Source organism: Salvia splendens, chromosome 14 (genome assembly GCF_004379255.2).
Source record: "Salvia splendens isolate huo1 chromosome 14, SspV2, whole genome shotgun sequence".
NCBI classification, from domain to species: domain Eukaryota; kingdom Viridiplantae; phylum Streptophyta; class Magnoliopsida; order Lamiales; family Lamiaceae; genus Salvia; species Salvia splendens.
Genome location: NC_056045.1, coordinates 26,860,303 through 26,885,223, shown reverse-complemented (window position 1 = coordinate 26,885,223; position 24,921 = coordinate 26,860,303). Strand labels below are relative to the sequence as shown.

At 39.0% G+C, this 24,921-nt stretch overlaps 3 protein-coding genes and 3 non-coding genes across 7 annotated transcripts; 5 read left to right on the top strand and 1 right to left on the bottom strand.

The window, feature by feature from the left end:
• Nucleotides 1-1,056: 1,056 nt before the first annotated feature.
• LOC121763455 (mitochondrial import inner membrane translocase subunit TIM8-like) lies at nt 1,057-2,999 on the bottom strand. The gene is made up of 2 exons (XM_042159477.1): nt 2,490-2,999; nt 1,057-1,387 (listed from the first exon to the last, which is right to left on the bottom strand). Exons 1-2 carry the CDS (start codon nt 2,535-2,537, stop codon nt 1,205-1,207), a joined length of 231 nt encoding a protein of 76 aa, XP_042015411.1. The 5' UTR covers nt 2,538-2,999; the 3' UTR covers nt 1,057-1,204.
• Nucleotides 3,000-3,441: 442 nt separating this feature from the next.
• Nucleotides 3,442-4,416, top strand: LOC121763453. Its single transcript, XM_042159476.1, has 3 exons — nt 3,442-3,870; nt 3,953-3,987; nt 4,111-4,416. Exons 1-3 carry the CDS (start codon nt 3,504-3,506, stop codon nt 4,246-4,248), a joined length of 540 nt encoding a protein of 179 aa, XP_042015410.1. The 5' UTR covers nt 3,442-3,503; the 3' UTR covers nt 4,249-4,416.
• A 10,855-nt stretch (nt 4,417-15,271) lies between these two features.
• LOC121765544 (pyruvate dehydrogenase E1 component subunit beta-1, mitochondrial-like) lies at nt 15,272-19,542 on the top strand. 2 transcript variants are annotated; one of them, XM_042161736.1, is made up of 15 exons: nt 15,272-15,315; nt 15,538-15,610; nt 15,712-15,771; nt 16,094-16,177; nt 16,288-16,314; nt 16,392-16,454; nt 16,535-16,621; nt 16,976-17,101; nt 17,843-17,976; nt 18,063-18,135; nt 18,221-18,286; nt 18,413-18,451; nt 18,546-18,670; nt 18,762-18,876; nt 19,228-19,542. In XM_042161736.1, exons 2-15 carry the CDS (start codon nt 15,560-15,562, stop codon nt 19,294-19,296), a joined length of 1,119 nt encoding a protein of 372 aa, XP_042017670.1. In that variant the 5' UTR covers nt 15,272-15,315; nt 15,538-15,559; the 3' UTR covers nt 19,297-19,542. The 2 variants fall into 2 exon arrangements, with proteins under 2 accessions (XP_042017670.1, XP_042017669.1); XM_042161735.1 differs by having other exon boundaries at nt 15,314-15,414.
• Nucleotides 19,543-20,259: 717 nt separating this feature from the next.
• LOC121766197 lies at nt 20,260-20,377 on the top strand. The gene has a single exon (XR_006042933.1). It is a non-coding gene; the product is annotated as a U5 spliceosomal RNA (small nuclear RNA).
• Nucleotides 20,378-20,979: 602 nt separating this feature from the next.
• LOC121766193 lies at nt 20,980-21,098 on the top strand. Its single transcript, XR_006042929.1, has one exon. It is a non-coding gene; the product is annotated as a U5 spliceosomal RNA (small nuclear RNA).
• A 1,207-nt stretch (nt 21,099-22,305) lies between these two features.
• On the top strand, nt 22,306-22,423 carry LOC121766195. The gene has a single exon (XR_006042931.1). It is a non-coding gene; the product is annotated as a U5 spliceosomal RNA (small nuclear RNA).
• Nucleotides 22,424-24,921: the final 2,498 nt, after the last annotated feature.

Sequence of the window (24,921 nt, the reverse complement as noted above, 5' to 3'; positions counted from 1 at the left end):
AATATACTACTATGTTTCTAGAATAGGCTAATAAGGAAATACAATTCATAATTTTCAGGGACGAATGGAGTAAAAATTTGAGACAAAAAATATGAAAAGGCAATGATATGTGGATGTGGGCATGAGAATATGGAGAAAAAAGAGTAGCATGAAAGAGAAGAGGCGGTGATGTAACCAAGAAGATTGCCCGGAGCCCGAAAATATAAGGGTTCCAGGCAAACCATTCTTGGCTACTAAACCATCAAAACCCTCTTCTCTTCATGCAACCCCTTTCCTCTCTTCTCCACCTCAATCTTCATATGTGCATTCCTATGTCCAATTTTCACCTCTATTTATACACCAAAATTTGCTCGAATTTATTCTCTATTGCATCAGGATGGATTGTCAACCTTCAATTTAATTTCATAATTACAACTTTTTCCACCAATCGTTGAGCTGGAACAAATAGGATCCAGTCCAGTAGGGAGAGGGAATACCACATTCCTTTTTTAGTTTTTTCTTTTCGAGATTTTATATCGTTATATTAATGTGCACAATCCGATTTATAAACATAGAAAATATGTATTATTAAAATACTTTAGTTTATGAATTGACAAATTGTTTAAAGGCACTCATTTGTTTATTCCTTTAAATTTCTGTAGGCTGATAGATTGACCCCATTTAAGATTTTAAGAAAATTTACTTAAATTGGACTATAATTGAATAAAACTCTAGATTAATATTGTGTCATATTTAAAGAAAATTAAAAATATAGAGTGATACTACTAATATTTAGGTTGGTTCCCTTTATTCATAAGATTATATAGTCAATGGCAATAACTTTTCTCATCCTCTTCTTTTTTGTGTCAACTAATTGATTCTAGAGGGATATATTCCTGCAAAATATGCTACTTGGATTTTGGAATGTCAACAACTCAGCATTGAATTGAAACAAATTAAAATCAGAACAATTAATTTCCATCTATCTACAAGAATCGGGACTCATCTAATCATAAATCGAAGATTGATAAAATAAGAAAATCGTGAATATTGAATGATTTGTGGTGAGCCACATGCTAGCAACTGAATTTGCTTTTTATAATGTTAAATCATAAACATACAAATTGTCGACGACAGAAAAGAACCTAATAAGAAGCATGCTCGCTCCTAAAAGAGACGATGACGAAGGGCTTCTTCAAATCAAAATGAAAGCTTAGACTAAATCTCACTGCTGAAGACGCTTCATGATTATGAGACTCATATCCATGTAACGTTGAGCACAGTTGGTGAGGCAATTAGCTTCGCTGGAACTGAACTTGCTTCCGGGAGAGCCTGTGATGCATTTGTCCCAGCAAGCAGATGTAAGCTTTGAGATCATTTCACTAATCATGGCCTTTTGTTTTTCTTGCTGAAAATATTCAATAACAGAGGTTAGATATCTGAAAGAAACAAAATTGTTCAAAATCAAAGCAGGATTGCCCTTATGCTAAGTCTGGGATGCTTACTAAATAAATCAATTGCATAAATATTCGACATAACTGTGAAAATAATTACAGAAATGGGTGTTTTGCAATAGTTCGTATAAATGCTAATGCAGACAAGTGTTGCCACAATAAGGCTAATTGACGAAGTGGGTTTGTTCACCCAAATCGGATGAAGTTTCAAAGAGAAGTCACAGGTAATGTTAATTAGCATTGAAAACCTGTTGCTATCGCTCAAAATTCATAAAACAAATGAATAAGCAGCAAAGCATCTTCAATTATTGTTAAGCCTGCAGTTCGAATTTTAATTACAAACCATATGCATGATCAGGATTGAGGCATTGAGTGGTGATTGAGAAACTATCAAAGAAACAAAAACAGGGGAAACAAAAAGGCAGGGTTGATACCAGATTTTATATAAAGTCTATAATGTTATTGTTTCCATGAGATAGTCTTGAATGAATAACAGAGCAAGGCCTAGCTTGTATGTACAAGCAATAAAATTTACACACTGCTTTAAGGATGTTGCAACCTTCCCACCAGCATCAAGAAACTTGCAAACAGCCTATCTAGAATCGAAGAATCATAAGGCTGAATTGATTTTCAGGCTGCAAAGGCTAGAACAATATTGGTAGTGAAATAGGTTGAATTTTGATCAAAGGAGAGGAAAAAACTTTTAACACCTTTGCATTCAACATTAAAACACAGGTAATAATTCAACTAAAAACTAACACATAGACTGTAAACTCAAACATTCAAAATCATTAAAATCTAATCAAGCCTTCCAAAATTAAATTCTTCTCGTATCAAGCCGGCAGCCAATTATTCCCTAAAATTCATTACTGATGAAGTGGAACAGCCTCACCGAATTCAAAATTTAACCAAAGTAATGTCGTTTACGAATAAGATATTCCAAAAAACAAACGATCCTGATATTACTCCTAAGAACGGCCAAATCTATAACATTGAATTTTACCATTTGCGATACAAAAAGCGCACAAAAATTATTCGATAAATTTAAGGACTTACGGCTAGAAGGTTCTGCAGCTCTGGGGAGTTCATTGACGAAGGATCCATCGAAGAATGGCTGGAGATTTGCTGTGGTAGAAGATGTTATCGTTGAAAATCTAAACCCTAGCAGAGGTTCTTCAACAACAAGAAAAGTAGAAAACTAAAAATTGGGAATAAGTAATGTATGGGCTTGGGCCCATATGTTGAAGGGTTAGACTCGGCCCTTAGGGAGGAACTCAAGTGTTGGACATAACCTGGTCATGAATCAATTGAGCTCCGAAAACATGATCAAAGACAAGTGCAAAGGTGGTATGAAGATGGAACGACGGATCGAGTCGAGGAGGGGCGTCCGTCAAGCATAAAGATAATCCACTCAACAGGGTGGTTCGAGCAGCCCAAGGCATCTGACCGGGTGCTTTCTGCTAGATAACCGAGAGAAAAACTCAATGATTCCACCCACCCTGATGATGGCCAAGAGCATCAACCGACAAGGTGCTATTGTACACTTTGGCCTACCCATCCGGGTGAAACACGAGTGAAGTCTGAAACTTTGATCCTACCAGGTGGATTAAGGATAATAATCATTCGACCAGGTAGTATTCTACAAAATGTATTTCGTCTATTTTTAGCATTTTTTTTGTCTCAAGTATAAATAGTCACTTAGAGACTCATTTGTCATAAGTTTTAAATTAAATTTACATATATTTTACTATAACATTTTACGGTTGTTTATTTAATTTTCAGTTTATTAGATATGTTATCTACAATGTACGTGGCCTACCACCCTTTGAAATATATACTACTACTATAGTAAATACTATGTAGTAACTATATATGTAATTTCAATCTTTCACCATGGTAGCATTCATTTCAAATCATTGGATGAAAATTATATAGTATACATAAAACAGAGATTGCCCTTAAAAATAGCTCAATCAGTTAATTGGCTTCCATTTTGTGGGCGTTTTCCGTGAGAGTTGATTTGACACCCCATCATTCGAAGATACGAAGCAAGCTCGTGACGTAGCAACGATGGTGGGGTGCAAAATTTCCAAGATTAGCACCGACAGAGCCATGTTCCGACGAATTAGGCTCCGTCCGCTCGTCCTCCAGCAGATAGCCGCAATGAGGACGTGGCGGTTGCCCGCCCGCTCCCCCAAGGACGCCTCTTCCAAAAAGAGACTCCTTTTGGAAGAAAAGCATTTGGAAAACAATAGCGTTGTCGTGGCCACCGTCATCGGCAACACCTACGGCCTTAAAGTCTCCACCAAACCCAAACTCCATCCGCAACTTGAAGATGGACATGACGACGACCAACACAGAATGATCGCTCGGGGATCACCTAGTTTTCGAATTTTTTTCGAGGATGCCGCACGAGATGTCCATCTACATCAATTTGGTACATACTCTTTTTTTGTCCCAAGTTACTTAAATCATATTCATTTCGAATTGTTGACTGATCGTTGCAATCGAAAATGTAGGTCAAGATGAGGGTTCGAAAGAGACATATTCCAAGGTAAACAATTTTATTGTGCATAATTAATGTATGTTGGTAATGGATGAAAAGTCGAAAAGTACATAATAAAAATGTCCATGAAAGTATAAATTATAAAATGAATCTTTTATGTGATTTGTACAGGAGGAGGAGGGAAGTGTGCAGAAGAAAGTGAGGAGGGAGAGAAATATGAAGAGACACATTAAAAATGTGATATTGAGAAAGAGATTTGTGAAGAATCTAAACGTGAAAGGCCGTACATATAATCACCCATCTCAATGATCATTTTAATTACATCATGCCCTGAAATTTTCCTATTCGACCTTTTTCTCTCTCTATTACTATGTATATACACTGTACAATTTAATTAAACTCTTTACTATGCAAGTGTACTATGTTGGATAAGGGAGAATCTCTTCAAAAATTAATATTGACACCATTTTTTTGCCACATACGTATATAATCCATAGATTTATATGACTAGCGAATAGAAGTCACCAATTAGTTTTCTTATAGTTAGTTTTCAATAATAAACAATTGACTTTACAAATTTTGATTTGCCAATAAGTCAATGACCATACACAAGAAATAAAACTCGTCAGGAAATATGCGAATATAACAAATGTTTTTATTCGTGTTAAACAATGTTAAACTCGTTAAGCCATAATAAATGTTATGAGGATTGGGGCAAAACTGCACAATCAGTTCAGTTCGGCGATTAGGGACCGATATGCTGTTCGGCGATTAGGGACCGATATGCTGTTCGGTGATCTGACGAACTGCAATCATGCTCGGTGATTGGTCGAGTTTGTAGTCGTGCTCAGGGATTAACCGAGCTCAATGTTCGGTGTTGAGCTCGGTGCTCAGTGCTCGGTGCTCAGTGCTCGGTGTTGGTGCTCGGTGTTGGTGTTCGGTGTTGGCCGAACTTAAACGAGTTCGGAGTTGACAGTTGTTATTAACTGATGCACGTCGTCGGATGCGACTAGTTAGTTAGCTTTAAATGAAAGCCGTTAGGTTTGAACTAGTTGTTAGATAAGTGTTAGTTAAATAGAGCCGAGCTGTGGAAAAAGAAGAGAATTTTTCATCCATGAGTTTTGTAATCTTCCACACAAATAAAACACAAGATTTCCATTGACTCTCCAAGAATTGTTTTTTTTGCTTATTCATTTTCATATCAAGTATTCGTTCTTCTCGTTCCGGAATCGATCTCGTTGTGATAACAAGATTGAGTCGCGTATCTGGTAGCATTACAAATTGGCGCCGTCTGTGGGAATCGAAGAAGGACGACGAATTCAACAATGTCTACTGCAAAGTTCGACGTTGAGAAATTCACCGGCGAAAATGATTTCGGCCTGTGGAGATTGAAGATGAGAGCTGTTCTGATGCAGCAAGGCGTCTGGGATTATGTGAAATCCAAGACGGACAAGAAAGAGATTCAAGGGATGGATGCGGCGAAATGTCAAGAACTGGAATACAAGGCGTATAGCTCGATTGTCTTGTGCCTCAGCGATAGAGTCTTGAGGGAGGTTCAGAAAGAGGATGATGCCGCGGGAGTGTGGGAGAAATTGGAGAAAATATATATGGAGAAGTCAATCTCAAATAGGTTGCATCTCAAGCAAAGATTGTTCAACTTTAGATTTTCTGACTCCAAGAATCTGGCGGATCAGCTGGAAGATTTTCGAAAGTATATAGATGATCTTGAGGGTGTGGATGATCCCATGAAAGATGAGGATAAAGCTTTGATGTTATTGAATGCTCTGCCTCAGAGTTTTGAGCAATTCAAAGACTCAATACTTCTTGGAAGGGATTCGAAAGTGACTTTGGAGGAGGTATTTTCTGCATTAAAGCTGAAGGCAATGCAGAAATGTGTCAGCAAGCCAATCGATCAAGCTGCTGAAAGCCTCAATGTGAAGGCAACTTCAAAGAAACAATTCAAATTCAAGAAACCCCCATCTGACAAGTGGAAGCCAAGATCATCTAAGGAAGGAGATCAAAAGGAATCTAGAAGCTGCTTCTGGTGTAAGAAACCAGGACACATCAAGCAAAATTGTTTTGCTTGGAAGAAAAAGCAATCTGAAAATCACAAAGGAGATGGTACAGCAGCTATCACTGAGGAAATTGAAGAGGCAAGAGCTCTCAATGTGGTGGAGGATAGCCCATTATCAAGGCTATGGATCATGGACTCAGGCTGCAGTTTCCATATGTCCTCCAATCTCGACTGGTTCCAAGATTTAAAGGAATCTGAAGGCTCGGTGTTGATGGGAGATGACCATGTGTGTGATGTAAGGGGTGTTGGGAGCATATGTTTGAGGATGGACAATGGAATTTTCAGAACTCTCACTGATGTGAGATACATCCCATCCATTAAAAGGAATCTTATATCCTTGGGTCTTCTTGAGAAGAATGGCTACGAATTGACTCTCTTTGGTGGAGAGATGCTTGTCAAAAAGGATGGCCAAATGGTCATGAAGGCTGTCAGAAACAATGTGCTCTATTATCTGAAAGCTGAGGCAGTTGCTGGAACAGCTAACAACACACAAAAGACCATCAATTGGCATGCTAGGCTGGGCCATGTGGGGGACACTGGGCTGATGCAGCTGGTAAAGCAAGGCATTATTCAGATGGCTGATTCAGAGATACAAAGAGCCATTGGATCTTGTGAAGAATGCATTCTTGGCAAAAACAAGAAGCTGCCATATGGAGTGGGCAAACATAACTCAACACAACCTCTCCAATATGTTCACAGTGACATATGGGGCCCTGCACCAGTAAATAGCATTGGAGGAGGCAGGTATTTCTTATCATTTGTTGATGATTTTTCAAGAAAGGTTTGGATAATGATCATGAAAGAAAAGTCAGAGACCTTCAAGAAATTTCAGGAGTGGTGTACTGCAGTTGAGCTAGAAAAGGGGAAGCCTTTGAGATGCCTAAGAACTGACAATGGGCTGGAATTTTTGTCCCATGAGTTTGATGAGTTTTGCAAGAGAAAAGGAATTAAAAGGCATAGAACGGTGCCTCACAACCCACAACAAAATGGGGTCGCCGAGAGAATAAATAGAACCATTCTTGAAAGGGTAAGATGCATGTTGATAGCATCTGGAATGTCAAAACCATTTTGGGCAGAAGCAGCCTCCACAGCTGTTGTTTTAATCAACAAATGCCCCTCTGCTGCCATTGAAAATCAGACTCCGGATAGTAGATGGTATGGATCTTATGGAGACTATTCAAAATTAAGACCATTTGGGTGTAGAGCATATGCTCACATCAAACAAGGAAAGCTGGAACCAAGGGCTCTCAGATGTGTGATGATAGGCTATCAGGTTGGAGTTAAAGGTTACAGATTATGGTGCTGTGAGGAAGGGAATAAGAAGGTTGTCATCAGTAGGGATGTTATTTTCAGGGAATCTGAAATGCCTTTCTTCATGAAGCAAGTTCAGACTGTTGAGTTTGAGGTGGAGGGTCAGAGGGAATCCTCATCTGATGCTGTAAGAAGTCCACCAGATACTGTGAGAAATTCACAAGAAACCAGTGTTGGTGGATCCTCTGAACATGAAAGTAACATCAAGACTCCACAGAGACTGGTTGCAAGAGACAGAACCAGAAGAAGGATCAAGCTCCCTTCCAGATTTCAGGATTTTGATATGATGCACTATGCACTGGCCATAGCTGAGGAGATGGACTATCATGAACCTTCAAATTACAAGGAAGCAATAAGGAGTCCGGAGAAGGATCAGTGGCTATTAGCCATGCAGGAGGAGATTGATAGCTTGTACAAAAATCACACATGGATTTTGGTGTTGAGGCCAACTGATCAGAAAACAGTTGGTTGTAAATGGATTTTTAAGAAGAAAATTGAGGCCTTCAACAACAATCAAATCAGATTTAAAGCCAGGTTGGTGGCCAAAGGCTTTACACAAAAGGAGGGAGTAGATTATAATGAAATATTCTCCCCTGTGGTAAAGCATAGCTCCATCAGGATTCTACTTGCCATTGTTGCTCAGAGAAATTGGGAATTGCAGCAACTCGATGTCAAAACAGCCTTTCTTCATGGAGAGCTCGAAGAGAAAATTTACATGGAGCAACCTCCTGGTTTTGTCCAACCAGGAAATGAAGGAAAGGTGTGTTTGCTGAAAAGAAGCTTGTATGGTCTAAAACAAAGTTCAAGACAGTGGTATCTCAGGTTCAATGAGTTCATGCATAAGATCGGTTTTGAGAAGTCTTTGTATGATCATTGTGTCTTCATCAAGAGAAGAGGTGGAGTTGCTGTGGCATATCTACTATTGTATGTAGATGATATGCTGATCTCTGCAGAGCATAAGGAAGAGGTGGAGTTAGTGAAAAGTGATCTGAAATCTGAATTTGATATGAAGGATCTTGGAGATGCAAAGAAGATCCTTGGAATGGAGATCATAAGGGATAGAGACAAGAAAAGGATATGGCTAACTCAGAAAGATTACATCAGGAATGTGATCAAGAAATTTCAGATGGATAAAAGCAAACCAGTGAGTGTGCCCCTGAGCCAGCAGTTTAAGCTCAGTGTAAATCAGTGCCCTAAAGATGATAGTCAGAGAAGAGAGATGGATAAAATCCCATATGCAAACATAGTGGGAAGCATCATGTACACCATGGTATGTACAAGGCCAGACATCAGCCAAGCCATAAGTGTTGTGAGCAGATACATGGCAGATCCAGGTATGGAGCATTGGCATGCTTTAAAATGGATACTAAGGTATCTGAATGGTACTCAGGATTATGGCATACTGTTTGATGGAAGTAAGAATTTTGATGCACAGCCTCTATTGGGATATTGTGATTCTGATTTTGCTACTAACATTGACACAAGGAAGTCCCAATCCGGCTATGTTTTCTGCATGTATGGAGCTGCTGTAAGTTGGAAGTCGAGTTTGCAATCTGTGGTGGCACTCTCAACAACTGAGGCAGAATATATTTCCATGGCTGAGGCCGTAAAGGAGAGCATGTGGCTGAAAGGAATCTGCTCGGATTTTGGAGTTGATCAAGGAGCTGTGACTGTATTATGTGATTCAAATAGTGCCATATGTTTGTCAAAACATCAGACATTCCATGAGAGGAGCAAGCATGTGGATGTTAAGCTTCATTTTGTGAGGGATGAAGTTGAAATGGGCTCAGTGAAGATTGAAAAGGTAGCTACTGAGCACAATGCAGCTGATATGCTAACAAAAGTGTTGCCCGGACTTAAGTTGAAGTATTGCATGGATTTGGTGAATCTGATTCAGCTGGAGTGATTGTGGAAGATGGATGAAATCTATGGATTGTCCAGTTATGTCCCAAGGTGGAGATTTGTTATGAGGATTGGGGCAAAACTGCACAATCAGTTCAGTTCGGCGATTAGGGACCGATATGCTGTTCGGCGATTAGGGACCGATATGCTGTTCGGTGATCTGACGAACTGCAATCATGCTCGGTGATTGGTCGAGTTTGTAGTCGTGCTCAGGGATTAACCGAGCTCAATGTTCGGTGTTGAGCTCGGTGCTCAGTGCTCGGTGCTCAGTGCTCGGTGTTGGTGCTCGGTGTTGGTGTTCGGTGTTGGCCGAACTTAAACGAGTTCGGAGTTGACAGTTGTTATTAACTGATGCACGTCGTCGGATGCGACTAGTTAGTTAGCTTTAAATGAAAGCCGTTAGGTTTGAACTAGTTGTTAGATAAGTGTTAGTTAAATAGAGCCGAGCTGTGGAAAAAGAAGAGAATTTTTCATCCATGAGTTTTGTAATCTTCCACACAAATAAAACACAAGATTTCCATTGACTCTCCAAGAATTGTTTTTTTTGCTTATTCATTTTCATATCAAGTATTCGTTCTTCTCGTTCCGGAATCGATCTCGTTGTGATAACAAGATTGAGTCGCGTATCTGGTAGCATTACAATAAATGTTTAAACATTTTAAAACTCTTTTTGAGAGTACAAAAGTGGTTTTTTTTTATATGCCTATTCAAAAACTATTTTTGGGATATACAAACTTGGCTTTTTTTTGAGATATTGAAATATGCTTGTTATTTTGCTCAATGTTAAGAAAAAAATGATACTCCACTTAAAACGTCCATATAAGATTTACTAGAATAGCTATATTTAAATTATTTTTACATCAATTGTGATTTAACATCATCTCCCTCCCTCATTTTAACCAACTCGCAACAACTAAACATATACGCAACAAAATTCATATATTCAAAATTTGAAACTATAATATTTTGACGTGAAATGTTAAAATCTCTAAATCCATCTCACACCGATTTGGTATAATTCTCTCATCTAATAATATCATTATTTCAAAAATCAAGCACGGAGTAATATTCAACAAAGTATTATGCTTTTTTAAATTAAAATCCTAAAAATAAAAAAATTAATAAAAAAATCAACTTGATTTAATATTTGGTAAATTCTCCACCACTAAATCCACCCCTTTCAAAACCGATAGGGTCATATAAAAATTATGCCAATTTAATTTTATTAAAAAAATGGTCCCACTGGCCCACCAAACCAAAGCAGCCAATTTAGATATTTATTAATGGATTAATATTTTCCCACTAGCAAGATTCCTCTACAGTTCCAACCAATATTTTAAAAACCGGACCGGCAAGCGAACCGGCGACGTTACTGGTTCACGGTTCAACCGGTCCAATCGGTCGAACCACCGGTCTAACCGTTTTACGGTTGCAAATATATATAAAAATATATTAAATTTAGTAAATGATTTACAATTAATAATATATCACAAAACATTAAACCTTATAGATAATTAGTGAGGTATAAATATAAATAATATTAAAATTTAGTAAATATATTTAGATATATATATATATATATATATATATTTAATATTAGTTAGTCTAGATAAAAAATTTAATATTTCATGTATTAAAATAGATAATGTTTATATTAATTTAAGAAAATTTATTTCTTAAAATAATATATAATTAAATACGAATTAAGTACTTATTAGTTAGTTTAGATAAGATTATTCATTAATGTCAATAGCTAGGGTATATAAATTAAGTATGTAATATAAAAAATTTATTTATAGTAATAATGAATCTTATATGGTACTAATAATAATATAGGTGGTAAGTAGAGCATCATTAAAATATAAAGGATGATAATTATATATATTATAATTAACAATTATATTAAAGAATAATAAAATTAAAATGAATTATTAGTTTTTGTAGATAAAATTACTGGTTAATGTATAAAAATATTTAATGTTCAAATTGTTCAATGAGTCCATGTGGTGGAGTGGTGGGGGTCTTCTTAAATAGAAGAGAGGTCATGAGTTCAACCTCTACCAACAATAAATTTTAAAAAATTTTGAAAAAAAAATAAAAAACCGGTTTCCGGTTCACGGTCCGACCGGCCGGTTCCACCGGTTCACGGCGGTTCAATGCAGTGGTGGTTTAAAGGGGTGAACCGGACCGGACTGCCTACCGGTTCGCGGTCCAACTGGTCGAACCGGCCGGTCCGGTCCGGTTTTTAAAACATTGGTTCCAACGCATACATTTCATACAGTATTTCATCTCCTCACACTGTTCCAAGTTCGAAAGAGGTAAGAGCATGAATAACCTCGTCCCCATTTCCGGCTCAAGTCCCATCCACGTCATCATTCTTCTACAGTTGCGGCCCAGGCACCAACTGTGCTAACCCTGCAGGCCGCAACTCGGGTCGCAACTAATAAATGACACTATTCACAACTTCAACATATGTAACTCGTAAACGCAATTCGTTGAAAAATTGAAACCGGGAATGCATTGTTCATTAAAAATTAACATTACATTACTAGACGAAGCAAATTTAAAATACTAGAAACCCGGGCCACGACTACTATTTCTTCATTTGGGCACGAAGGTAGGCGATCATCTCACGGTGCAACTCGAGATCGAACTCCGACATCGTCGAAGTATCCCTCGATGTCAACTCCGTCAGTTGGCTCATCCGCCATGTAACACTCATCCCCGACAAAGATTCGGACATCTTATCTAGAGACGGATTGATCGGCGGTGGCACCATAGCGGAGTTGCTCGCAGTTGCCTTCCCCTTTGCTTTCCTCTTGGCCGCCTTTGTTCCCATCGGGCGGCTCTGAATGCTAGGAGAGGAGCCGAAGACGTCGTCGTCCGTCACGTTGAGGTCGATCGCCGGACCTCCTTCGCTCGAAGAGTAGTTTCCGGAGGCGGAAACTTTGGTTCTCTTCGCCGCCCCAGTTGCCGTCGGCTCGGCACCGCTGGTGTACTTCGGGCTCTTCTCGACGAGCTTCCAAATCTCGGAGTACTTGAAGGCCTTCTTCCCGTCAGTGAAGAACGCATCCTTCGCCTTCTCGACGAGGTCCGCCTCGTTGTGCCCGCTCGGCCACATCCGGACTACGTTGGCCCACTTTCCATTCCACTTGCTCATAACCGCCTGGACCCGGCCCCAATGCTTGCGCAACTTCACGTAGCTATGCTCGATCGACCATTTAGGACGGCCAGCGTTATACTTCACGGCAATCCGCTCCCAGAAAGCCTTGTCGGTCTGCTGGTTGCCGATGATAAGATCCTTGGTGACGTCGACGTAGTTCCTCGCAAGCCACATTGTCTCTTCCGGACTGTACTTCTTCGGCCCATCCTCCTCGTCGACCTTGCCCTTGCCCCCCCGCTCTTGGGCGGCCTCCATCTCACTGAGCTCGAACTCTTCGATGTTGACCGACGATGTTACGTCGACGTTGCTACCGACTCTCGGACTAGGCGTCGGCTGCGATGGTGGCGACCCCGGTATGTACCAATTCTGCGAGTTAACGAACTCGTCCATCTGACGTTCATCGCTGTTGAACCAATCCATTGACGCCGAAACAAATGGTATAATAGAGGATTGAAATGGAATGCACGTAAGAGTGATGCACAAAAGGCTCGTATTTATAGACACAAAATTTCGAATTAAAAAAAAAGGTTGCGGCCCGGCCCGGACACAAATAACCCTGGGCCTGGCCGCAACGCGTCACGTCCCACGTCGTGTAACGTGCGCCCAGGCCGGGCCACGGGACGGTCACCAGGCCGGGAACGCGGCCCCGGGACCGGCCCAGGCCGTGCCGCTTATCCGTGTAACGCGTGGGACTGGCCGGGACTCGCGATTTGTGGCCCGGCCCGTAGCGTTATTCATGCTCTAAGGACAGCATCGTCATTAGGGTACAACCTACTAGAGCACCACCAACTTCTAGCCTACAGAACCTATGTTGCAAGGAGTTGTACTCTGACGTTTGACCTAGGACTGCCAAAACGGAATTAACAAAAAAAGTGTAATAGATAATTCTTCCGCCGCGGCCATCCACAATAGGAATAGCCCAGCCATAGCCTAGCCACTGCCACATCATCAGCACTAAAAATCCTCCTGCCACATCATAAATAGCCCAGCCATAGCCTAGCCATATCATAAATAGCCCAGCCACATCAATAACCACATCACTAATAACAATTATATAAAATGACATAATTAACAATCACACAATATACGGAATTTAATTTACGAGACATATACGGGAAACATTAATAATACGATTAAAAATTTAAAAAGTACAATAATTTAAAAATATGACAATAATTAAAAAAAAGTACAATAATTAAAAAAAGTACAATAATTCACTCCTCGTCACCGTCGTCGTCTCCTCCGTCGCTGTCGCCACCATCGCCTCTGCCTCCGTCGCCGTCGCATTTACTCCCGGCAGCTTCCCTCCTTGCCGCCTCCAAATCCTCCTGCATGCTCAGGAGCAATGTTTGAAGCAAACTCTTCTCCACGGGGTCCACCGCCGCCCGCCATTCGGCCATCGTCTTGACCATCTGAGCGCGCGTTTGTTGACGCGCGAAGAATTTGAGATCCGCTGTGGATTGGCCAAGGGGGGATGCCGACTGGACCTCCTGTGAACCCCCGGCGACCCCCATCGCCTCCCGTTGAGCCCGCCTGTGCCCAACCGGGCGAGTACGGCGAGCAAACGAACGAGAGGTCGGGACCTCCTGGGCCGTCTCAGGGAAGTCGTGGGAACCACCGCTACTGCCGCTGAAATCACAGGAATAGTTCAGCCGTTGCTTCTTCGGCCAGCCAGAGTCGACACCTACTCGGAACTTCTCGGAGTCGTTCAGCACAAGATAGCAGTTCCAGTAGGTGAAGTCCTTGTACACCCCCTTCAGGGGGAAGGCTTTCTCCGCTATCCTCCTGCAGTCGTCCTCAGTTTGCCCACTGCTCATCATGCGGAGGGCGTTGGTGTACAAGCCCGAAAATTGGGAGACCGCAACCCTGATTCGGTCCCACGCCTTCCGGCAATCCTCCCCATTGCCTGGCCTCCCCTCCGGGCAAAACCTCTGGTAGGCTGCTGCTATCTTGCCCCACAAGTTGACGATCCTCTGGTTGTTCGAAACGAGAGGATCGTCGCAAACACTCACCCACGCCTTGGACAGCGCGACGTTCTCCGCGTTCGTCCACCTCCTCCGTACCGCGTTGTCGTCCTCACCCGGCTGCGAGGACTCGCCGACCCTTTTCCCCCTGCCTTTCTTCTTTGGGGCGCCCCGACCCCGCCCTGCGCCCCCCGTTTGAACGGGAGCATCCGGAATATCGGAAAGATCTATCCCCAAGTCATCGAAGGAGAAAGTGTCAAACTGGGCCGGAGGCGCAGCCTCCGTTCTCGTCGATGTGTGCGACGAACCAGTCGAAAAATCAACACTGGGGCGATAGACGTCCCCCGGCGTCCCCTGTGTCGCCGGTACCCCCCGAGCATCATCTGCATTCCGGGTGCCCACCCCGACATCGCCGGAAACGCCCCCGGCGGACTCCCCCCCGCTGGTATCCCGGGCATCATCTGCTGCCACAGGTACATGTTGTAGTATGGGTGCATCTGACTCGGGTGCATCTGACTCCATCCACCTCCCACGGGGATCGGGGGAGTTTGAGATCCGCTACTTCCTGAAGTAGGCTCGTTGTTGAGATCCATTTACCGTTGTTGATATTGTACAGAAATTTAGATAGAGAGAGTACTCGTTAATACAAGTGGTGCGAATGAAAATGACAGGCAAGTCGCGTATATATAGTGTTTCGGAATAAAAAAAAATTAAAAATTCGCGCTAGGCGATCCGGACGCTGCAATAGCGCATAGCGGATCGCCTAGCGCCGCGGAACCGCCGAGCGCTAGGCGGTTTTTTTCCGCGAAATCGGCTAGGCGGCTGCAATAGTTCGCCTAGCGCACCGCCTAGCGCCGACGCTCGGCTAGGCGGTGCGCTAGGTGCTATTGTGGAGGCTCTAAAGGCAGCTCACCAATCGGGATTTTCTCTCCTACTCTCTCTCTCTCGTTGTATTTATTTAGGTAAGTATTGTTTTCATTTCGGCTAGCACAGATTTTTCAACATATTCGTTCGATTTTCTTATTTGCACTTGTTTTTGTGCGTTCAGATACTGAACTTGGGTAGGTGCTGGTATATCTGTGTTAGCTTGTTGGATTTAAGTTATTGTCAACGATTTCTGTGTTGCCAGATTTGATCTGAGTAATGAGATTGTGGATTTGAATGTGTTGTTTGATGTTGATCAGGGAGCTGTAGAGAGAAGGCGATATGTTGGGACTTTTGAGGAGCAAAGTTGCCTGCCGAGCCAATCATGCTTGGGTAATTAATTTCACCTTAATTTACTTACGTTTATTGGTGGTTCATCCAATTGATTGTTCACTGCTCTTGACCTGATTCCGGATTTGATTTTGGGTTGGAAGGGTTTGGAGCAAGGACTTCGAGCGATTGCATCTAGGGCTTTTTCGTCTTCAGCAAAGGAGGTAATAACGGATGAAATGACTAATAACTAATTGAAAAACCTTTTTTGTAAAGATTCTATGAAGTTATAGTAGATTTTTAAGGCTTCTCATGTTGGGTTGCTATAGGAAATTATGTTTCCAATGTTATCCCACTCTAATTTTCTTATGTTTTTTTTGTTACACTTTAGTTGCTGTGCCATTTCATGTGGCCTGTGAATATGGTTTATCTGATTCTGTTTTGACTCTTGCCCAGCATATTCACTTGGTGATTAGTCAGTTGTTGAGATATTTGACGTTTATAAGATGTATTACTCATGTCTAATGATGTTATTGCTTTTTTTAGACGATGACAGTTCGTGATGCTTTAAACTCGGCCCTTGATGAAGAGATGTCAGCTGATCCGAAAGTCTATGTTATGGGTGAAGAGGTATCACTGTCCACGGAACATTAAATCACTTCATATGTGGATGGTGATCTACTTTAAAATTTGACATTTGCTGGTTTTGCCACATTGTTAACTAAGCTATTGTTGTGTAGGTTGGCGAGTATCAGGGTGCATATAAGGTGAGGTTTGGTTCATTGGTGAAGCCTAGAAATGAAATTTACTGAGTATCACTAATTTGCTATCCATTTATTACTAGATTACAAAAGGGCTTCTTGACAAGTATGGTCCTGAGAGGGTGCTGGATACACCCATCACTGAGGTTGGCTCTTTTCCTGCGCACATGAGTTTTTTTAAATTTGATCAAGTTGAAAATAATTCTCAATTAAATACTTTGTGTAGGCTGGGTTCGCTGGAATTGGAGTTGGTTCAGCATATTACGGTCTAAAGCCCGTAATTGAGTTCATGACATTCAACTTCTCAATGCAGGTTAGGTTTCTCCCATCACAATGCTTTAGCTTCAGAAAATTTGTATATTTAGAATCTGTGTCAGTTTTTCCAAGTCCATTTTCAAAATTGCAACTGCTCGTAGTTGCAGTTTCTTCTACCACCATTCGCATGTATTGTAAGATTTCATAGTTGCAGTTTCTTCTACCTTTCTTTCTCTTTCTCTTTCTCTTTCTCTTGTTTGGTGGTGAGAGTATATGTAAAGTATTGATATGTTCTAAGCTACACCTCAGCATGAATCTCCCTAAAAAAGCATATGTAAAATCTTAAGCCTACTTCTTGCAACAAAATGTGCTAGGCTGAGCGGTGGAGGTAACTGACAAGTTCTTGCTGCAGGCCATTGATCACATTATTAATTCTGCTGCAAAATCAAATTACATGTCCGCTGGTCAAATATCAGTGCCCATAGTTTTCAGAGGCCCAAATGGTGCTGCTGCTGGTGTAGGGGCTCAACATTCTCAGGTATTGGAATAAGAAAAAAAATTAAACCTTATACTGTCACTTCAAACAATACCATTTTGTCTATTGCAACTGCAGTTATATTGAAGTTTAATTATTTTGAATTCTACATGCTACATCATTTCAACGATATGAATTATTCATACTATAGTCATATGGTTACCTCCCTAATATGAAGACCAATTTATCTGGAGTTTGAGCTTCAATTGTGCTTCCAAATTAACAAATTCAAATACAAATAATTAAACTTGAGCTTCTGAGGTGTTCATTTAAATATTTTTGAATGGTGTTTTTGTCTCTTGATTTCACATTTGTGAGCATATTAAATGTAGAACCACGCCCATGTATTTAACAGATGTGGATGTATAGTAGCTGGTCTCATCTGTGATTTGGTTTTACTAAAACATAACAGATGTTGCTCACTATTCCCATATATCAAATCTCTGACATGTTGAATAAATGATCATGATCTGTGTCATCCAGAATGTCACAGAAGGTGTTCCCGTAACCAATTAGTCATGGAGTGGCTAATTAGCTTTTTGTCTTTCGCAATGGAAGGGTATTTGATGCAAGATAGATCATTTTGGCATCAGAATTTTACATGATTAATAATTAGTTGCTGAATAGATTTCTTGTAATATCTGGTGAAGGAAATTGTTACACTTAGTCACTTACACCACATATGCATTTAGAATTAGATATGAATATGTCTATCAGCGCAAAACTAAGTTGTATCCTTTGTAGTGCTATGCAGCATGGTTCGGTGCAATCCCAGGGCTAAAGGTACTAACTCCTTATTCATCAGAAGATGCTCGTGGTCTGCTTAAGGCTGCAATAAGGGATCCAGATCCCGTTGTCTTCCTGGAAAATGAGTTGCTGTGAGTACTACTACTTTGGTACTAATGCTTTTAGTGTGCTCCTGAATTAATGCTTATTTTCTGGGGGATTAACCATATATGTACAGGTATGGTGAATCATTTCCTGTTTCAGCTGAAGTCCTCGACTCCAGTTTCTGCCTTCCTATTGGGAAAGCCAAGGTACAGCACGCCTCTCTAAAACATCATGTGCTTACTGTTTGCAGCTTAGTGATTATTCATTCAAAGTTTGTTAACTTTTTGGCAGATAGAACGAGAAGGAAAGGATGTAACTATTACTGCTTTCTCGAAGATAGTTGGCTCTGCTCTTCAGGTCTGTCATTATTTGTTAAATGCATCTTGGATGTTTAATTCCTAGGAGTGTGAAGTCCGGTCCAACTAAATAGTTCTGTGTATAAATTCTTAACCCATTTGTATTCCTCTTAATCAATATGCACAGGCTGCTGACATTCTTGCAAAAGATGGAATCAGTGCTGAGGTAACTAAAATGTTTCAATAGATCCCATTTATACATTCTTACGGAGAGTGAAGTTGGAATTACAACTATATTGGGGCTCCTTTTGCATGTGCAGGTGATAAATCTTCGCTCAATCCGCCCTCTTGATAGAGCTGCGATAAATGCTTCGGTTAGGAAAACAAACAGGCTGGTGACTGTTGAGGAAGGATTCCCTCAACATGGTGTTGGTGCTGAGATCTGGTATTTAATTGGCTCTCTCTCCCTCTCTTTTAACTCAGTCCTATCCTTTCAAGCCTTAATACTTATTTTATGATTCTTTTTGGCTCTTCAGCGCATCTGTTCTTGAAGATAGTTTTGAGTATCTCGATGCAGCTGTCGAGAGGATTTCAGGGGCTGATGTTCCTATGCCATATGCTGCAAATCTTGAGAGGATGGCTGTCCCACAGGTATACCTATCTGCTCTCTTCTTGGACTTTAGATTTTTTTCTTAGCTTTATTTGAGTAAAGTTAATTGCTGTCACAGAGACAAAGAACTGACCAAATATTTTCTTGTGTGTAATTGATCAACATCCCTAGTCCCGTCAACTAGTACGTGCACTAAAGTTGCCACAGAAAATGTGCTTGTTTTTACTCAAGATTATTTGGGCTGTAGGTGTAAAAAAGTCTCAATGCCCTACTAGATTTTTAGACAATGGCTAGTTAAACTATGGAAATATCCGTACTTTGTTTTTGTTGTCGATCCTTGTTGCTACTAAAATAGCTGTGGAGTATCTGATGGTGTTGGCCGTGCTTGTCAGGTTGAGGATATTGTCCGTGCAGCAAAGAGGGCTTGTTACAGATCAACTGCTTTGGCCGCAACTGCTTAGAGTTAACAAGGATGGGATCACGGCAACGCTTCACTCTACATTTTCTTTTGTCAACATTACATTTTTTACATACGTCTTCCCTCTCGTACCTGGAATAAGTTCATGTAATTCACATTACCATAGAGGCTTAGCTAATCTGCGTTGAAAGCCTCGCTGTTGAGGAGCTTCGTATGCCTTATTTTGTGACAATTTCTTGATACTCGCCAAACAGGGAAAGTAAATGAGCAAATTCAGTCTTCTGCTAAATTATCCCCAAGAAGCATTGTTGTCCACATATGAACCTTCTACTTTGATAGCATGAATTCAGTCAGGAGTGTCAAAATCTAGGTTATAAAAACATTGCAACCAACAGAAGGCATAACTAAAAGGCATAGCTGAATCAAGATTTTGCTCCCAAACAATTGAAAAATGGGAAAGAATAGATGTTGAATAAAGACATAACAATGACAAGAAGACTAACCATATGATGGCATCAACAGAAGCTTACAAATTTATGTTTTCTTTCCTACCAGAAACAGCATATCAAGTACAATTGATTTAGCTCACAATGAAAAACACAAACTCAAAACAAGAATGCTTTCGGAAACTTCAGCTTCACGTCGTTTATGTTCTGATTTCTTTGCATCGATTTGCTTGGGTAGCTTGCAGTTCTGGAAGTGAGTGGAAACTGTCGTAGACCTTTTTGCACAACATTATCTTGCTGCTTCCAATTCCAACAGATTGAGTGATGATGATGCTTCGACTCCTAACAGAAAACTTTTAATAACTCAACGAAGTTAGGAAACTCTTAACAAAAACAACTCAAAAACAATCTTAAACTGTTTTGCCATTATCCTTGGACCTTCCTTCTTCAGTATAAACAACTACTATTTAGAGTTGAAATATCCCACATCGACAGCTAGAGACAGGAATACCAAACTGCCACTATAAAATAAGGAGGCGAATATCCTAACACAATCACGCAGCCGCGCGTTGAGCACATAGCGAACTATTCTTTCGCCTTTTACTAAAGAATACCGTGTGTTCGTCGCTTATAAGCGGCATACGCCATTTTTTGGAGGGGTGTTTCAGAAAAGGAACCCCCCAGCAATACTAGTTTTAATTCGTTCAAAAACTAGTTCCAGAGTGAGCCTAATGAAAAGTGGCAAAAACTAATAATGTGAAAATCTCATATGGAGTAATAAAACTTTTGAGATCTTTGCATGAAAGCAACATCAAAACAGTAAGCTCTTACCAAATGCATATGTTCTTTTCTTCAAGAAACAACATTTTAAGAACTGATTTAGCTCAAAATGAAAAATGTGAGACCTTTTGCAATCAAGTTGCACCAAAAAAATACAAACTCAAAACAAGAATACTTTCGGAAGCTTCAGCTTCACATCGTTCTCGTTCATGATCTGATTTCTATGCATCGATTTTCCTGGCTGGTATAGCAATCAATAGCATCTGACTAAAATGTTTCTTACATACACATTTCCCCTTTCCTGAAACAACACCAAAACAAAATACACTGTTTTGCTTTTGATCAGTGATGGTTTCTTAAATCCCCAAACATCATCACATCAACAATTTACCATCTCCTCTTCTTGTTCGACTGATATGTCCCACATCGACCCTGAGAGAAAAAGGTGTAACCAAGTTCCCCTACAAAATAATGAGGCGAATCATCTAACGAATTAATGCAGCCACTCGTTGAGCACATAGCGAACTATTCTTTCGCCTTTTACTAAAGAATACCGTGTGCTCGTTGCATTTAAGTGGCATACACCATTTTTTGGAGGGATCTTCCTTTCTAGGGAGGCCGCAAACAATATTAGTTTGAATTTTTTGTGAAATGTGAATTTGTGTCAATGTTGATATAACACCAATCTCAGCTTGCAAAACTCTTCTTGAAATGATTCTATTTCTGAAAACTCCCTGCAATATATTGAAGTTTTTTCACATTTTGTATCTCAAAATCTGATTCTGAAAAATGTAGCATCAAGAATTCTGCTATCTCAGCAATCTTATTCTGCTATCTCAGCAATCTTATTCTGCTGCCTGTTGAGACCACCGCCACAAAGAATCTCGGAGATCTTGGCCGACGATAACCGTAGAGACAGAGGAAGAAGATGAGAGGGAGAGAATGGCGAAACTGAATATTAAGGTTCAAGAAAAATGATGGATTCAATGATGTTAGTTAAATGGAATTTGAACGATGAAGATGGGGAAATCAGAGTTGGTTGAAAGAGAGTCGAGAGGTGATTTGGTTTGAAGAAATCTTGCAGAAATCCACATTGGTTAAATATGAAACGGAATTTGATGCACACCCACACATCCGGTGATGCTTCAGCCTGTCCTCACCCACACATCCTTAGATAGATGCCACACCAATGTAACTATGTAAGTCCCTTCAATCTTCTTCTTGCAATCTGATTCCATTACTTGTTGAACACGAGAGGCGAATCTGAGCACGCTGAACGCTACCTAAAACCGGAGCCTCTGGAGATTAATGTACTACCAGAAAACCATCTTCATTCAGCTGCATTCAATCAGTAAAGATAAAGCCTAAAGATGTTATTCCAAGTTTATTAATAGTACTCGGTGAAGAAATCTTGATGGAATCCACTTGGTGAAATATGAAATGGAATTTGATTTTCAATCCATTGCTTGGAAACAAGATGAGTTGAAGGGAGTGATGATAAAACATCAACATCAGCTTGCAAACTTTTCTAAAATGTTCCAAGTCTGGAAACTCACTGCAAAAAATCAATCTTCAACACAAGAAATGCATCGAAATCCCACTAAGAAGAAGATGTTGAATGCTGATGGATTGAAGGCGAATCATGAGGTGTTGAAGCTGATATCGCCATGGGAAGTCTGTGATTCATGAATGGGGCGATGAACTTTGAAGGGAGTGATTTGGTTTGAACTTTGAAGAGTGAAATATCCCACATCGGAAGCGACACACAAAAGCGTAGCCAAGCGCTACTATAAAATAAGGAGGCAAATACTTCTATAAAATCACGCAGCCGCGTGTTGAGCACATAGCGAACTATTCTTTCGCCTTTTACTAAAGAATACCGTGTGCTCGTCGCCTATAAGCGGCATACGCCATTTTTTGGAGGGGTGTTTCTGAAAAGGAATTCCCCAGCTATACTAGTATATATTTTATTCTTATAGTTATTTTTGTTATTTTGTTTACATATGAAACTGCTTAATGTTGTCAATTAAAATTTGCAAATTAAAATTTTAGTAATTTGTGCTGTAGTTATGGTTTTTATAAATTAATAATACAAAAAATTATATTTATGGCAGTGTATAAAAAATTATACTTTACCTAAGAAGGGCAAAGTATTATTAGGGTTCAACTTATAATTTGGGTTTATGGCAGTGTTGGTTTTGAGCAGAAATTATCAATGGTGGAGTAATTTTGGGCTGGGCTTATTGGGCCCATGTGTTTTGAAGAATTAAAAAGCCCAATTCCAGCTTCACATAATGCCCAACCAGTTCTTAGGGGAAAATAATTTTGTGAACCTAATTTATTACAACTAGAATTAGATTATACACGTGCCTCTTACGAAGTCTTTCACATTAATAATATAATAATAATAATAATAATTGAATGAATATAATTATTAGAAGCGAAATATAAGCCTAGGAAGTGACGAACTTCGAAAAAATATAATATAATTATAAATGATTCACATAATATTAGTTGATGTTGCAATGTGAATATTGAAGTGAAAAGTATATAACCAAATAGTACTAAAGAAAAATACGAATCATATTGTTATGCTATTCAAATACTCCACTTTAATGGGGGAATCGTAGTAGGAATCTTAACTGTGAAGTCTGATATGAATCTATTATGGGAGGAATACTATTTTAATGGGGGAAAAATATTAGAATCTTTCCAATCCTACAAGTTATAAAAGAAATTTTCACCGCCTCTTCCATTTTATAAAGTATTAAGAAATCTTTAATTTAATCTATTTAAATAAATTATCGTAACACGTCTTTGATAGCTTCTGTAGTTGTACCCAGTTTATTTGAAAGAGTTAAAATCCCAATCATCTTTATTAATTACTACTCTCACCTTGTCTTCAATTTATTGTCCAATTTGAAATTAACATGATTTTTAAGAAAAGTGAATATATAAGTAAAATTAATAAAATGTGAATCTCATTTTTATATATCAATTTAATATAGAAATATGACTGAAATGAATTATTAGAAGATGAGATTCACTTATTATTTATAATTAAAATTGTATACGTATAATACTATGTTACATGTTGGTCATCATTAAAAAAAGCAGTCAAATCTAAATTTTAAAAAAATCACCCATATTGCACCAAATTTATTGCGTTTACCAAAGTTATTGCGTTTATTAATTGATGAAGAAAAGATTTAATGACCAGTCAAACCTACAAACTATCTATACACTATTTTTGGACACCTTCACGCATTCTTGATTTGTAGTTTAGGTGGTACGTACGATAATTTAATAAAAATTATTTCAAATTAATTTATTATTTACTTTAATAAAAAAAAATTGAGCATGTTTGGTCGTTTTATTTTCAAAATTTTATATTTTCTCAATTAATTATATAATTTAAAAGGGATTAATGGTGTACCCATCATCAATATTACAATATATATAGAACGTAATAAGTGAGCAAAAATCGAATTGAAATTGACAAGCCTATTGTCTAAATATAGATACAACGTGGAGGCTCAGCCTGTAGTAATTTAGAATAGTAAATTGACGAATAACACTAATACATCATTCCCTGCGCCACATATCATTCATCCCATCTTACACCAAAAATTATCCTTCTTTATTTTATTTTAGTACGAGACTTCCAAACTTGTCCATTATTGATCAAATAATATGGAGATTGATTCATATTTTTGCTACCAACCTTAAATTTTTGGATCAATTATCTTATTTTTCAAGATACTAATAAGTTAGCTCGAGAAATAATTATCTTATTTTTCAAGATGCTAATAAGTTAGCTCGAGAAATAATTATTTGGTCTGTCAATGAATATCCTAGGTTTAATAACTAAAAAAATAAGATAATGATAAATGTACATAATTGTACGTACATAATCAAACTTTTTTTTTTAACATTTTACATTAAAAATCGTTTTATAAACATTAATTAATTTAAAATAAATTTCATACTAATCATTTTGCAACACTTTGAAAAAAATTGAAATTTTAACTTAATATTTATAGATTTAAGCAAAAAAAAATATTTTCTTACTAACAATTGAATATTTAATTCGAATCAAGCTCGAAATTATGTTACGATTCGACATAAAATTCCTATATCACTTCTTTCTTGTTGCTACATATAATACAATAAATAATAAAACTAATTTTTAATTAAATTTACTTAAATTTGAAAATTTTAAAATATTATGGACATGTACAATTTATGTATATTTACCTTTTCTCAAAAAATAAAACTAGTGTGTTTGCTAGATTCCACAATCAGCGCAAACATACAAAATACGGGCAAATCGGGAAAGAGATTTTGCAAAATCGGATAGCACCAATTTTTATCTATTCAAACATCTCTATGGTCAAAGATCGAATCTATGAATCTATCTAAGCTTTAAAAATTTTATTTCA

What these genes read in the sequence shown, in the direction of transcription:
- LOC121763455 (XM_042159477.1), bottom strand. Translation starts at nt 2,537, where the DNA reads ATGGATCCTTCGTCAATGAACTCCCCAGAGCTGCAGAACCTTCTAGCC. An exon ending in AGCTGCAGAACCTTCTAGCC is followed by an intron (nt 1,388 to 2,489) that starts GTAAGTCCTTAA and finishes GAATATTTTCAG; the next exon opens with CAAGAAAAACAAAAGGCCAT.
- LOC121763453 (XM_042159476.1), top strand. Translation starts at nt 3,504, where the DNA reads ATGGTGGGGTGCAAAATTTCCAAGATTAGCACCGACAGAGCCATGTTC. An exon ending in TGTCCATCTACATCAATTTG is followed by an intron (nt 3,871 to 3,952) that starts GTACATACTCTT and finishes TCGAAAATGTAG; the next exon opens with GTCAAGATGAGGGTTCGAAA. An exon ending in CGAAAGAGACATATTCCAAG is followed by an intron (nt 3,988 to 4,110) that starts GTAAACAATTTT and finishes TGATTTGTACAG; the next exon opens with GAGGAGGAGGGAAGTGTGCA.
- LOC121765544 (XM_042161736.1), top strand. Translation starts at nt 15,560, where the DNA reads ATGTTGGGACTTTTGAGGAGCAAAGTTGCCTGCCGAGCCAATCATGCT. An exon ending in CATTCAACTTCTCAATGCAG is followed by an intron (nt 16,622 to 16,975) that starts GTTAGGTTTCTC and finishes TTCTTGCTGCAG; the next exon opens with GCCATTGATCACATTATTAA. An exon ending in TTCCTATTGGGAAAGCCAAG is followed by an intron (nt 18,136 to 18,220) that starts GTACAGCACGCC and finishes ACTTTTTGGCAG; the next exon opens with ATAGAACGAGAAGGAAAGGA.